Source organism: Saimiri boliviensis, chromosome 7, assembly GCF_048565385.1.
Source record: "Saimiri boliviensis isolate mSaiBol1 chromosome 7, mSaiBol1.pri, whole genome shotgun sequence".
In the NCBI taxonomy this organism is placed as follows: Eukaryota; Metazoa; Chordata; class Mammalia; order Primates; family Cebidae; genus Saimiri; species Saimiri boliviensis.
Window position 1 is genome coordinate 120,030,938 of NC_133455.1, and position 14,367 is coordinate 120,045,304.

The window sequence follows — 14,367 nt, forward strand, 5'->3', positions numbered from 1 at the left end:
ACCCACTCCCTGGCACTGGCACCCCATTCTTGGGTCCAGACATGATGAAGTGATCTGAGGGCTGAAGAAGGTGTGGCCTGTAGACATTCCTGCCCAGCAAGAAACTCTCCAGCTTGTCTGTACTCATTACCACCCACCTGCACCTTTCCAGGAGCTGCCTGCCAAAGCAGGAAGAGAGGAGAATCTCCCCCTTCCTTCAAGCCCTGGATCATCAAGAAATGCCTTTCCCACCCTACACAACTTGACTAATGCTACTTACACATTAAAATCCTAAAAGCAAAAAAACAAACAAACCATTTAAGGAAATAAGCAGCCCTTAAGTTCCCTTCCTTCTTCCCATTCTACCTTCTGACTTGGTCGTTAAAGAGGCAACAGTCACAAAAATACATGTTCACCTTGCCTGTAGGCAGACCTTAGCCTTTTCTTCCCATCGTTCAGACACTGTAAGGAGCTCCTGTAGCTCAGCCATTGCTTTCTCCACAGCATGGTGGGGTGCCAACCCTACCCCAGAGTCTATTAGTTTCTTCATGACATCCAAAGTGACTTGTTGTGGATCTGATAGGGTCAGTCTTACTTCGTCCAACCATCGAGCCTGTTGTAGCTCTTGCTTCAGTCGTGGTAATTCAGGGAGTTCCACATAGAGACTAGAGCCCATATCTATCAACATCTGGAGTTTGGAAGAATCTGGGGTTTCATCCATCATGGCCTCCTGAGCACGTTCATGAAACTCTTCCACATCATCTAGCAGATTCTGAAATGGTCAAAAGAATAAAAATTAGGAAACAAATTTAAAAGATACAAAAGAGTATGAAATAGTCAGAGTCAAGGCAAATTATCAATTCTAGCCTCTTATACTCTCACCATTATAACTAATCAAATAGACAAGATAGCTAAATTAATAAATATGCTTTTGTGTAATTACTTCTAGCTATACTCCTACTTTTAAAATAGTTGATTCATTCAATAAATATTTAATGACTGCTGACTTAGATGCAGGCACTGTTCTAGGCACACAGTATTGAAGAGGCCATAAAAAGTCCCTGTCTTCTCAAAACATCCATTCTAATGCAGATGACCAGTTAACATATGAATAAAACGTTTCAGTTAGTGTCAGGTGCTCTTAAAATAAAATATGGCAACACAACAGAGAATAACCAGAGTGGGAAGGGACATATTACTTTGCAATGTCATAGTGCTCACAGAACACAAACTGAAACTAAATTGAGAGTGGGGAGGAAGGAACTACAAGAGGATCTGAAGAAAGAACAGTTTGGGAAGGGCTAATAATAACTGCAAAAGCTTTTAAAGAAGAATGAGCTTGGTGTGTTGCTCCAAGTAGATGATGATGGAGAAATATGTGGTTAAAAAATAAGCAAAGATCAGATTACATAGTACCTTCTAGGTTACAATGAGTTTGAATTTCATTCAAATGGCTTTAGGGAACCACTGGAAAATTTTTAACCATATGAAAATGATGTGATTTGATTTAAAGTTTAGATTATCATTCTGGCTACCAAACAAAAAATAAAATGTCAGACAAGCAGAAGAAGAGAAAGCAACTGAAAGGCTGTTGGGAGTAATCCAAGGGGAACATTCCAGTGGTGCAGGGCATAGTTTAAGCAAAGGAGAGGAGAATAAATGGTTTGCTTTGGGATATATTTTGGAGGTAACAGCAGCCAGCACTTGTTTAAATATTGAACCAGGGGTATAAAGGAAATAAATAAATCAAGAAGTTTGATTCACTTGATTCATTAATAGGCTTTTAAGGCCAGGTGTGGTGGCTCATGTCTGTAATCCCAGCACTTTGGAAGGCCAAAGCAAGAGGACTGCTTGAGCTCAGGTTTGAGACCAGCCTGGGCAACATGGCAAAACCTCATCTCTACAAAACATAAAATGAGCCAGGTGTGGTAGTGTGCACCTACAGTCCTAGCAACTTGGGAGGCTGAGGTGGGAGGATTGCTTGAGCCTGGGAAGCGGAAGTTACAGTGAGCCAAGACCATACTACTATACTCCAGCCTGGGTGACAGAGCCAGATCCTGTCTCAAAAAAAAGAAAGGCCTTTAAGATGCCTTTTAGTCTACCCAATGGAAATGCAGAGTATGCAGTTGGACATACAAGACTGTAGGAAAAAATGTGCTAGAGATGTGGGAATCAACAGGATATAGGTGATATTTAATGTCACTGAGCAAATAAGGTATCAGAAGTGGGTGCACCTGAAGAAAGGGCCGAGAATCCTAATATACTCCAACACTTAGAAGTCAAGCGAAAACAAGCAGCAAAGATGACTTAAGAGAAGAACTGTCAATGAGCTAAGAAAAAACCCAGAAAGTGTGGTGTCACAGAGGCTTCAAGAACAGAAAGAGTAGTCAACTACCAAAATGCTCTTATGAAATGGAATAAGACAAGAACACAACTGACACTAGATTTTACAAGTTGATAACCTTGATAAAAACTATTTTAGGGCCGGGCGCGGTGGCTCAAGCTTGTAATCCCAGCACTTTGGGAGGCCGAGGCGGGTGGATCACGAGGTCGAGAGATCGAGACCATCCTGGTCAACATGGTGAAACCCCGTCTCTACTAAAAATACAAAAAAAGTAGCTGGGCATGGTGGCACGTGCCTGTAATCCCAGCTACTCGGGAGGCTGAGGCAGGAGAATTGCCTGAACCCAGGAGGCGGAGGTTGCCGTGAGCTGAGATCGCGCCATTGCACTCCAGCCTGGGTAACAAGAGCGAAACTCCGTCTCAAAAAAAAAAAAAAAAAAAAAAACAAAAACAAACAAACAAAAAAAATTATTTTAGGCGGCCGGGCACATGGCTCATGCCTGTAATCCCAGTACTTTGGGAGGCCGGGGCGGGCAGATCACCTGAGGTCAGGAGTTTGAGATCAGCCTGACCAAGATGGAGAAACCCCATCTCTACTAAAAACACAAAATTAGCCAGGTGTGGTGGTGCATGAATGTAATCCCAGCTACTCAGTAGGCCGAGGCAGGAGAATTGCTTGAATCCGGAAGGCAGAGGTTGCGGTAAGCCAAGATCGCGCCACTGCATTCTAGTCTGGGCAACGAGAGCGAAACTCTGTCTCAAAAAAAAAAAAAAAAAAGGCCGGGCGCGGTGGCTCAAGCCTGTAATCCCAGCACTTTGGGAGGCCGAGGCGGGTGGATCACGAGGTCGAGAGATCAAGACCATCCCGGTCAACATAGTGAAACCCCGTCTCTACTAAAAATACAGAAAATTAGCTGGGCATGGTGGCGCGTGCCTGTAATCCCAGCTACTCAGGAGGCTGAGGCAGGAGAATTGCCTGAGCCCAGGAGGCGGAGGTTGCTGTGAGCCGAGATCGCGCCATTGCACTCCAGCCTGGGTAACAAGAGCGAAACTCCGTCTCAAAAAAAAAAAAAAAAAAAAAACCAACAACTATTGTAGGCTGGGTGTGATGGTTCCTGTCTGTAATCCCAGCACTTTGGGAGGCTGAGGTAGGCAGATCATTTCAGGTCAGGAGTTTAAGACCAGCCTGGCTAACATGGCAAAACCCTGTCTCTACTAAAAATACAAAAATTCGTTGGGCATAGTGGCACATTCCTTTAATTCCAGCTACTCGGGAGGCTGAGACAGGAGAATCACTTGAACCCAGGAGGCAGAGGTTGCAATGAGCCTAGATTGTGCCATTGCACTTCAGCCTGGGCGACAGAGTAAGACTCCCAGCTCCAAAAAAAAAAAAAGAAAGAAAACTATTTTAGACTTCCTACCCACCCCCAAAACACAAAAACACCCCAAACTATCAAAAGATCATTAACTATGCAGATTAATATATTTGATACATAGTTTTAAGATTTTACATATTCATTAAGACATCAGGGTGCTTGTAATTTCAGAGCTCTGCATTTTTAAAAGCTCACATATTAACACTGATACATGCAGATTATTTTAACTAATTTTTTGCATTTCAATTATATCCATGTTAAATGGGGGTTCTAAACTAAAATTAATAGAGAAAAAAGTAATTTTATACCAGCCTTACTTCCAGAATTTTAAATGGGGGATATGGCTAAGAACAAAACCAAAAAACTGCCTACTGAAAAACCTCAAATAGCAGCATACATGTGAGAAAAAAAAAAAATCAAAGCAAAAAACTAGTTTAGACATACCATTCTGTGAAACCCAGAACAGTAGCCCATGTCACAAAGGACATTACCCAAAAAAAGCATGTAATACTCCACCTTCACTTGCCGAGCTTGGCTGATGACACACGGAAGACTAAAAAGTTGTTGGACAAAGGCCTTCAATTCTTCCACTGTCAGTTTGGTCCGAGTCCTCCCACTATCTGGGCTCTGTCTGATGTGAAATAATATTGAGATATAAGTAAGAAAAATTTAGTCATTCTGATATCAAAAGGGTTCCTAGTCTCTTCAGAATTCAAACCCAAGCAATCCTAGAATCCTAGTGTTTGAGGGATTATACCACAATGGTGACCACTTCAAAACAGTTTTTAAGTTCTTCAGTTAATGACCCAAAGATTCAACTCTCCAAGTTACAGTTCCTTCGATCTACAAGTATTAAACATTTTCAAGCATGACATAAACTCCTCATAGTTGGAATATTAAGTTTATTGATAAAACTGAATCCTGTCTCTCAAGAAGGTTAAAATGTGAAACATGAGCCTTTAACCTGCCTTAGGTAACAATGAACCCTCTGAAAGTGTTTCAAAATTTTGTGTGTATATGATTTTTCTAATAGGGATCTTAAATTTTTACTAGGTTTTCCAAGTGGGGACACTGACCCAGTGACAAGTTAAGGGCCACTGATCAATGTCTCTAAGAAAAGTTCTCTAACAAAATGGTAGATTAAAAATCTACAAAGTAATTTAAAAACCCAATGTAAACTGCTATAGACAAGCCATTCAGACAAAAAAAAAAATGTACTGGAGTCACTACAACAAATTTAAACAGAAAATTTAATACTTATGAATTACATTATATCAAGGGTGCATACTTCTATGCTCCTTAACAACCTCCTCAGCATCCATCAAGGTTACCCTTTGCTGCCACCTGCCTTCAGCCTATAGTTTCCATTTATTTATTTATAAATATTTATTGCACAACTATGTGTCAGGCATTGTTCTAAGAACAAGAAATATGGCAATGAAAAAAAAATTCCCTGATATTCTAATATTGTGTACATTCTAGTGGGGGATAAGGAAGAAAAGAGAAGACAGATAATAAATAAAATAAGTAGATTAGTATATCAGAAGGTGATAAAGCTAGGAGAAAAACAAAGCATGAAAGAAAGGTAAGAGGACTGAAATTTTATAAAGGCTTGTAAGAAAAGCCTTCTCCAACAAAGTGACATTTGAAAACAAAGGCTTCAAAGAGGTAAGGGAACAAACAAGCCACCTGGATATGATGGGAAGATAACAAGCAGAGTAAATAGAGAGGGTGAAGTCCTAAGCAAAAATGTGCCTGCTATGTATGAACAGCAAGAGAAAGAACACTGCAGGCTGGAGCAAGAAAGAAGGGAGAATAGCAGGAGATAAAACTGGAGCATTATCGGGGAATCAAGAGACATGGCCACAAGAGGTCAAAGATAATGTTAGGCTTCAGAGACCAAATAAAATTTTGGCTTTTACTCTGAAAGAAACAAGAAAACACTGGATAATTAAACTCTTCTTAGGTTTTACCTGTGTTTCTGCTTTTTGCTCAGAAGCAGCTGAGCCACAGAAGCACAGGTCTCAGCTTCTTTTACAGCATCCCTGAGTTTTCGAAAGAGATCATTCTCTGGGTATTTCCTATCCTCAGCATCTTCCAGCATTACTCGCAATTCAATCAAATCTGTAAAAATAAATAAAAAGCCATATACTATGACCATAAACACAAAAAGCCATTCTAAAATCTTTAGCAATCTCGCTCAAGTGAGTCACCAACCTACTAGAAACATGATAATTAGTAAAAACAAACCACTGTGAAAATCTCACCAACACAATAAAAGCTAATGACCAGGTGCCCATTTATAGTCCCTATAAACAGTTTTTCTCAGAAACTAAAAAAGAAAATAAATTTCTCTTTCCAAAGAAGTCTTTGTGGTTAGTCTCACCGATAATAGTGGGTTCCCAACATATATGATAAATTTACTGCAAGTTAGATGTCTGTCCCATTTTATGTCAGCTTTTTTATTTAAAAGAAGATTCTCAAATAGAAAATTAAGTCTATATTCAACAAAGCCATTAGTCTCAAATCTCAAAGGAAGCCTAGGATTTTTCTTCTATGGAGGGAAAAAACGTAAAACTAAACAAGGCCTCGTTTAAAGTGACAATCATTTCAGTATATGCATACAAAAAAAGGAAATTTAACCTTTTTTGTGGCTGAAGTTAGCAGACAATGCTTCTGTAACACGACTGACCCAAGTGTCATAGGACTGTGCCCTGACTTTTACACCATACAGCAGAGAAGGGAGGTCTTCTAATGGGTAGCGATATCTACAAAAACAAAAACAAAAACACAAACACACAGAAATAAAAACCTCAAAAACCAACAATAACTTGAAAATAAAGTTTTAAATAAAATCAGCTTAAGGAAAATACAATGGCCAAGGGAATGGGATCTTAGTTCACATAAAGAGAAAATCAAAGCAGCCCACAGCTTTTAATGCAGGGAGACAAGGAACATGTGAAATCAACTGATTATCTAATTTCAGTTGCCAGGTTTAAGGCCAACTTTAAAGGACTGGTCTTCAAGCCTAGAAGTAGACAGAGAAGTTGAAAAGTCCAGAGAAAAGGAAGGGAATAAGTAAAAACAACATTAAGACTTGGTTTAAAAAAAAAAAAAAAGGTAACGAAAGTTTTACAAGGTACTTTTGGATACCTAAGACATTTCTTCTGCATGGGGCAGGGGCACAGGTCAGTTGGATGGTAGAGACATACAAGCCGCTCAGGATTACAGGAACATGTGAGGGCAGAGAGAAAACATGTGGTTCTGCATGCTGAACACTGTCGCTCATCATCAGGAACAAGTTCAAACACTTCTTCTTCTGACATCAGGACACCCTGAAATATAATTTATTTCACTAGATCAAGTGTTTCTAGTCTTCAAAGCATAAAAAAACTTAAGTTACTACATTTTTTTCTACAGACAAATCTCTGACTTAAGGTATAAACATGAAAGGTACAATGGCACAAAATCAAAACACTTCCTAAAAGCAATCATTACTAAATTGTATTCAATGGGCAAGATTAAAGTTTGGTATCTAAGGATGAACATTTGAGTGACAAAAACTATAATGAAATGTGGGCTGGGTGCAGTGCCTCATGGCTATAATCCCAGCATTTTAGGAGGCCGAGGTGGAAGGATTGCTTAAAGCCAGGGATTTGAGACCAGCCAGGGAAACAAAGTGAGACTCCATCCCTACAAAAAAAGTTTTAAACATTAGCCAGGCATGGTGGTTCAAGCCTGTAGTCCTAGTTACTCAGGAGGCTAAGGAGGGAAGACTTGAGGCCAGGCTGCAGTGAGCTGTGATAGTATCGCTACACTCCAAGCCCAGGTGACACTGCAAGACCTTGTCTCTAAAAAAAAGAAACGTGATTGCCACAAAAGTCAGGACGGTTTCTTGAGAGGAGGGAAGAAAATTGTAATTGGGAGGCATTTTTGGGGTGGCTGGCTGCACTCCGAAAGTTCCTCCCAATTACATCCTTGAGCAAAATAAATTAGTATCTATGATCCGAAAGTGTACATTGACACACACAAACATATGTAAGGACAAAGAACTATAAAGTAACTTGCACAAATCAAAACATAACATCAGCATGACATCAAAAAGAAAGTTAAGACAAATTCAGTACGCCAGTTTAAGAATGTAAGAGCAGGCCAAGCGTGGTGGCTCACGCCTGTAATCCTAACACTTTGGAAAGCCAAGGTGAGCAGGCCATTTGAGGTCAGGAGTTCAAGATCAGCCTGGCCAACGTGGCAAAACCCTGTCTCTACTAAAAATACAAAAACTAGCCAGGTGTGGTGGTGCACACCTATAGTCCCAGCTACTCAGGAGGCTGAGGCAGGAGAATGGCTTGAGCCCAGGAGGCAAAGGTTGCAGTGAGCTGAGATCATGCCATTGCATTCTAGCCTGAGTGACAGAGCAAAACTCGGTCTCAAAAAAAAAAAAAAAAAAAGAATGTAAAAGCATATGAAGTACATTTTACCCATCACCTCCATTTATTATATAACTTCAGTTTCTGCTTACTTGATTGAGCAAGTTACTTGTAAACCCAATTCTGTAATAAGAGCAAACTCTCTTCATTTAAACAAGGTAGGAACCTCATAATTTATTCACTGGCAGACACAATTCTTTCATCATACATTGTTTTTCACATCAGTTTAATCTAAATGTCTGCTGGCCATATTCTCATATCTTTCCATTTTCTCATATTGGCGTTTAATATGTTCTTTAAAAATTATTTTAAAGTAAAAATAGTATCAAAATGCATTGCACATATTTCTTAGTTTACAAGAATTTACTCAGCTTCAGAACAACTAGCAATGCTGTTCTGAAGGGAAATGCTAATGTGGCCGCTGAGAAAGTTCTGGCTGCTTCAAGAAATTTTACACAATTTCCCAACGTGTACTCCAAAGATCAGAGATCCTAAAAGATACTCCGGAAAAAATAAATTTCTTCGTTCCAGGTGTAATGGCTCACACCTGTAATCTGAGCACTTTGGGAAACTGAGGTGGGAGGATTGCTTGGGCCAACAAGTTCAAGACCAACCTGGAAGATAGTCTCTACCAAAAAAAAAAAAAAAAAATTAGGGGAAATTTTTTTTTGAAACTGCTATGGATTATATCCCTCCCACTTTAGAGATTAACAATGAACACCAGCATATTAAAGAATCAGAAGTCTTGCAGTAAAGATCTCATTTATCTTTCTTTTTCTTGGCCTATATGTTTTTTATTAATTTTTACCATTAATTTTCCTATACCTTTCAAGTAATTTTAAAATCCTGAAAACTGGAAAAGTACATATTTCACATTATTTTAGGTCCCCTTATTTTTTGTACCCAAACTAGAATTCATCATTTTTTTACTTTTCCAGTCTTAAATGAAGCTAACATCAATATTTTAAATACATCCATTTATCTTAGCCTGCCATTTTCTAAACTTTTCTAGACACAAAATGATTTTTTCTTATAATACCTTCTAAAATATTACAAAGCTTACATTCCTGAGAATATACTTTAAAAAATCATAAATAAGCAGGGAATGGAGAGAAGAAAAAAGCCAGAAATACAAATTAAAAGGTTGAGGCCAAGCGTGGTGGCTCATACCTATAATCCCAGCACTTTGGGAGGCCAAGGTGGATGAATCACTTAAGGCCAGGAGTTCGAGACCAGCTTACAGTGATCTCAGCCAACATAGTGAAACCCTGTATCTACTAAAAATACAAAAAATTAGCTGGGAGTAGTAGCACACACCTTTAGTCCCAGCTACTCGGGAGGCTGAGGCAGGGGAATCACTCGAATCCAGGAAGCAGAGGCTGCAGTGAGGTAAGACTGCGCCACTACACTCCAGCCTAGGTAGCAGAGCAAAACTCAGTCCCAAAAAAGCAAAAACCAAAAAAGTCTATTTGAAATAAGCCAGGTGAGAAAATTAAGGAATGGAACAGGATGGTGTAGCAGTAAGGAAAAAAGGGGGCAAGGGAGAGTGATGAGAGACAGTGCTAAAGAAAAACTTAAAACTCGGTAATAGGTCTGGTGTGGTGGCTCATACCTGTAATCCCACCACTCTAGGAAGCTGAGGTAGGTGGATCACCTCAGGTCAGGAGTTCAAGATCAGCCTGGTCAACATGGTTAAATCTTGTCTCTACTAAAAACACAAAAATTAGCCAAGTGTGGTGGCACACGCTTGTAACCCTAACTAATCAGGAGGCTGACGCAGAATCGCTTGAACCGGAGACTTAGAGACTGCAGTGAGCCACAATCACGCCACTGCACTGCAACTTGGGCGACAGAGCGAGACTCTGTCTCAAATAAATAAACAAACAAATAAGTAAAACAAAAAAATAGGTAACAAATAACTATGAAGGAAATGAGGCTGAGATCGTGTCACTGCACTCCAGGTTGGGTGACAGAGTGAGATTCTGTCTCAAATAAATAAATAGTACAAAAAAACTAAGTAATAGATAATTATGAAGGAAATGAAGACAGGTGTGATAGCTCACACCTATAATCCCAGCATTTTGGGAGGCTGAGGCAGGTGGATCACTTGAGGTCAGAAGTTCAAGACTAGCCTGGCCAACATGGTGAAACCCTGTCTCTACTAAAAATACAAAAATTAGCTGGGCAAGGTGGTGCATGCCTGTAATCCCAGCTACTCAGGAAACTAAGGTGGGAGAATTGCTTGAACTCAGGAGGCGGAGGTTGCAGTGAGCTGAGATCATGCCACTGCACTCCAGCCTGGGTGGCAGAGGGAGACTCCGGCCCCCGACAAAAAAAGGAAACAGCTAAGTCAAGATCACACTAAGTTTTTACATGAGGTCACTGTGCTAACTTAGATGAGGCAATTAGGAAAGAAAAGTGGTTTGTGAAAGGTGGAAAGGAAAGAGATTTTCTGTTTCAGATGCTGAAACTGAGATGATAAAAATCTAAATAGTATTGTGCAATGCACATGTTGGAAACACAGATTACACATGAGTGGCTGGATACAGCCTCTTTCAAAGAGACAATAATTCCTGTGTATTCATATAATAGGAGGAATCTTCAAGAAGAACTGAAACCACAGGGTAAAAGCTGAAAGACTTAAGACTCTAAGAACAGATGAGAGAATTCCTAGATAAATAGAACAAAATAACAACAATAAACGGTGAAAAGCTGAACTCTGCACACACTGTTGGGGAGATAAGGAGAATAAACTAGAAATGATGGGCAAATATAATCAAAGAGACTGAAAAAACAGTAGAGCAAATGTTAGGGAAAGAAACCAAAGCAGCAACATACAATGCAATAAGGTCATAGGGATGGAAGACATGGAAAGAAACCAATGAATTTGGCAACAAAATATGTCACTGGTGAACTCAGACTTTCAAAAGTATGATGGAAACAGAATGACAATGATAATGAAGGAAGAAAGAGGACATTAGAGTGCTGACCATGGGAAAACCATCGAAGATTTTCAGTAAAAGATAAAATGAAAACTTTTCTTAAAATAGAAAAGACAAATCCATAACACAGAGAGGGCAAGGATAAGTAACTGAACAAGGGCACAGGCAGAAAGTATGTTATTTGATCAAGGTATCACAAAAAAACATGGTAGAGAATCAGGAGATGTGGCATTCAAATTATCAAAGGGCAAGAAAAATAATACCCCATTCAGATTAAATCTGAAATACTGAGGACTTATCACAAAACCGTATTTCATGAATCTCCACCAATGTACTTAAAATTTCAAAATTCAAAAGAAAGACTCTAAGAAAAGGAATCCCATTTTAAATAAACATATAATCAATATAAGGCTTTTAAGAATACAAGTATAGGCCAGGCACAGTGGCTCATGCCTGTAATCCCAACACTCTGGGAGGCCAAGGCAGGAGGATCACTTGAGGTCAAGAGCTCAAGACCATCCTGGCCAACATGGTGAAACCCCATCTCTACTAAAAATACAAAATTAGCCAGGCAACGTGGCACATGCCTGTAATCCCAGCTACTTGGGAGGTTGAGGCAGGGGAATCGATTGAACCTGGGAGGTGGAGGTTGCAATGAGCCAAGATCGTGCCACTGCACTCCAGTCTGAGGAACAGAGTAAGACTCCGTCTCAAAAACAAACAAACAAACAAAGAATACAAGTATAAAGTGGGAATATTAAATAATAAAATACCACTATAACCTTATTAGAATGTCTAAAGTTGAAAAGACTAACTATACCAAGTGTGGGTGAGGATGTAAGGCAACAAACTCTCTTATACACTGCTGGTGCAAATGTAAAATGGTACAACCATTTTGGAATACAGTTTCATAGTTTTAGAAATATTAAACATATACATATTATATGATCCGATCATTCCACTCCTAGTATTTACTCAAGATAAATGAAAGCATATGTTCATGCAAAAAGCCGTACACAAATGTCCAGAGAAATTTAATTTCTAACAGCCAAAAAATGTAAACAATCCAAATGTCCATCCACAAGTGAAAGGATAAACAAATTGTGGTATATCTATTCAAAGGAAAACTAGTGAGCAATAACAAGGAATAAAGTATTAGTACATGCAGGCTGGGTGCAGTGGCAATCCCAGCACTTTGGGAGGCCGAGGCATGTGGATCACTTCAGGTCAGGAGTTCAAGACAAGACAAGCCAATGTGGTTAAAACCCCAACTCTTCTAAAAATACAAAAATCAGCTGGGCATAGTAGCACATTCCTGTAATTCCAGCTACTTGGGAGGCTGAGGCAGGAGAATCGCTTGAACCCAGGAGGCAGAGGTTGCAATGAGCCGAGATTGTGCCACTGCATTCCAGCCTGGGTGACAGAATAAGACTCCGTCTCAAAAAAAAAAAAAAAAAAAAAACAGTATTAGTACATGCAACAATATGGATGAGTCTCAAAGTAATTATGCTGACTGAAAGAAATTAGACCATAAAAGTATAAGCTGCATCATTCAATCTGAATAAAATTCTCCAAAAAATAAGCAAAGAAAGAATAGTGGTTTCCTGGGGATTCAGGGCAACAGAAGAAGGTGGCACAGGGTGGCCAGGCATGGTGGCTCATGCCTGTAATCCCTACACTTTGGGATGCCAAGGCAGGAGGACCACTTGAAGCCAGGAGTTTGAGACCAGCCTAGGTAACAAAGCAAGGTTCCACCTCTACAAAAAATTTAAAAAATTAGACAGACATGGTAACAAGCACCTGCAGCCCCAACTACTCCAGAGGCTGAGGTGAAAAGATTGAGACCAGGAGTTTGAGGCTGCAGTGAGCTATGATTGTGCCACTGCACTCCAGCCTGGGCGACATAGAGAGAACCCATCTTTCATAAAGATGGTACAGAGCAAGAAGGAAGGACCACATACAGGCATAAAAAAACTTTTGGGGGTGATATAGTCATTATCTTGATTGTACCAATGGTTTCATGGGTATATACAGAGTCAAAACTTATCAAATTGTATAAACACATGTAGTTTATTACAGGTCAATTATGCTTCAACAAAGCTATTTTAAAAACACAGAATATAAGGCAGAGAGGGAGGAAGGACATGATACAAAAACAGGAGGAAGCATGGTGTAAACCTAATGAAGCTAGCTAGTTACATAGGAAATATTAGAGGGAACAGCCCAAGATGATGCTGAAGACACACATTTTCTCATATATTTCCCAGTTCAATGTAATGATGCTCAGTTCATTCTAAGCATTCAAAACCCCAACTCTTGGTTATTCCATCCTTCCTATTCTTCAAATTACTTAAAGGGGAGGGAAAAAGATTAATTCAAACTGACAGTCTGTAATTGCCAGAAACATAACTTATTCAACACAAAGCTCAGAGGAAAAAACAATTTAAATTTTCTTGTTTAAACAATTAATACTGTATGTAGAAGATTTAAAAGGTAAATATGTACCTAAGAAATTCTGATTAAGACTTCCGTTTTAAAAATCTAGAGATGATAAAATTCCTAAAACATTTTAATTTGAAGAAACCAATATGGCAATTATAAAAATACAAAATCTTCTCCAAATAAGTGATTTTTATGTTCAACTCCTAGGGGATCAGAGATGAAAATTCTAACTATAGGTTTATTTAGTATATCACATAAGTAGTATCAAACATAGAAAATGTGCTCAGTAAACTCACCATCTGTACAACAGACTCTCTTAATCGTGTTTCTTCTTCAGTCATGAGAGTCAATTCTTTGCAGACCATGGCAGCCAGCCCCACATCTAAGCATTCTGGATCTGCTGCCATCTTGAAAATAAGTTCCTCGTGTGAAAAGACACAATGGCGCCTTAGGCGACGGTAATGATTTACACACTGACGTCCAATGGGCAACTGAAAATGAGATTTCCAAATTAAATATCTCGCTTATAACAAATCCAGCAACAGAACCACTACTTGCCCTCCAGGTCCTCCCTTTTATTAGAAAGAAGGCAGAACAACAAATCCATTTAAATATAACAACAAATCCATTTAAATATAAGAGGCAATATTATATTAATTGTAAATATTAATCCTGTATGACACAGCCAGAATTTCAAAGGTTTTCCTACAGAAAATTCCCATAATCTGAGATGCTAAATTTCTGGCCTAAACTGCTAATTTTCAGTTTATGGTACCTCAAGAAGAAGGAGTTCTTTGGTATATAAATGAGGCAGCAAACTCTTTTAGAGAAGTTTAACATGAGCCTGCCCTTACA

General features: G+C 39.2%; 1 protein-coding gene across 1 annotated transcript in view; it reads right to left on the reverse strand.

Annotated features, from left to right (window-relative positions):
- Positions 1–14,367, reverse strand: part of KDM5A (lysine demethylase 5A) — a 101,277-nt gene that overhangs the window by 33,437 nt on the left and 53,473 nt on the right. The window contains exons 14-19 of the mRNA XM_010345024.3: positions 13,809–14,003; positions 6,852–7,033; positions 6,342–6,466; positions 5,672–5,822; positions 4,215–4,329; positions 396–751 (exon numbers count right to left, since the gene is read on the reverse strand). Coding sequence (XP_010343326.2) covers positions 396–751; positions 4,215–4,329; positions 5,672–5,822; positions 6,342–6,466; positions 6,852–7,033; positions 13,809–14,003 — 1,124 coding nt within the window. The remainder of the gene's footprint in view (positions 1–395; positions 752–4,214; positions 4,330–5,671; positions 5,823–6,341; positions 6,467–6,851; positions 7,034–13,808; positions 14,004–14,367) is intronic.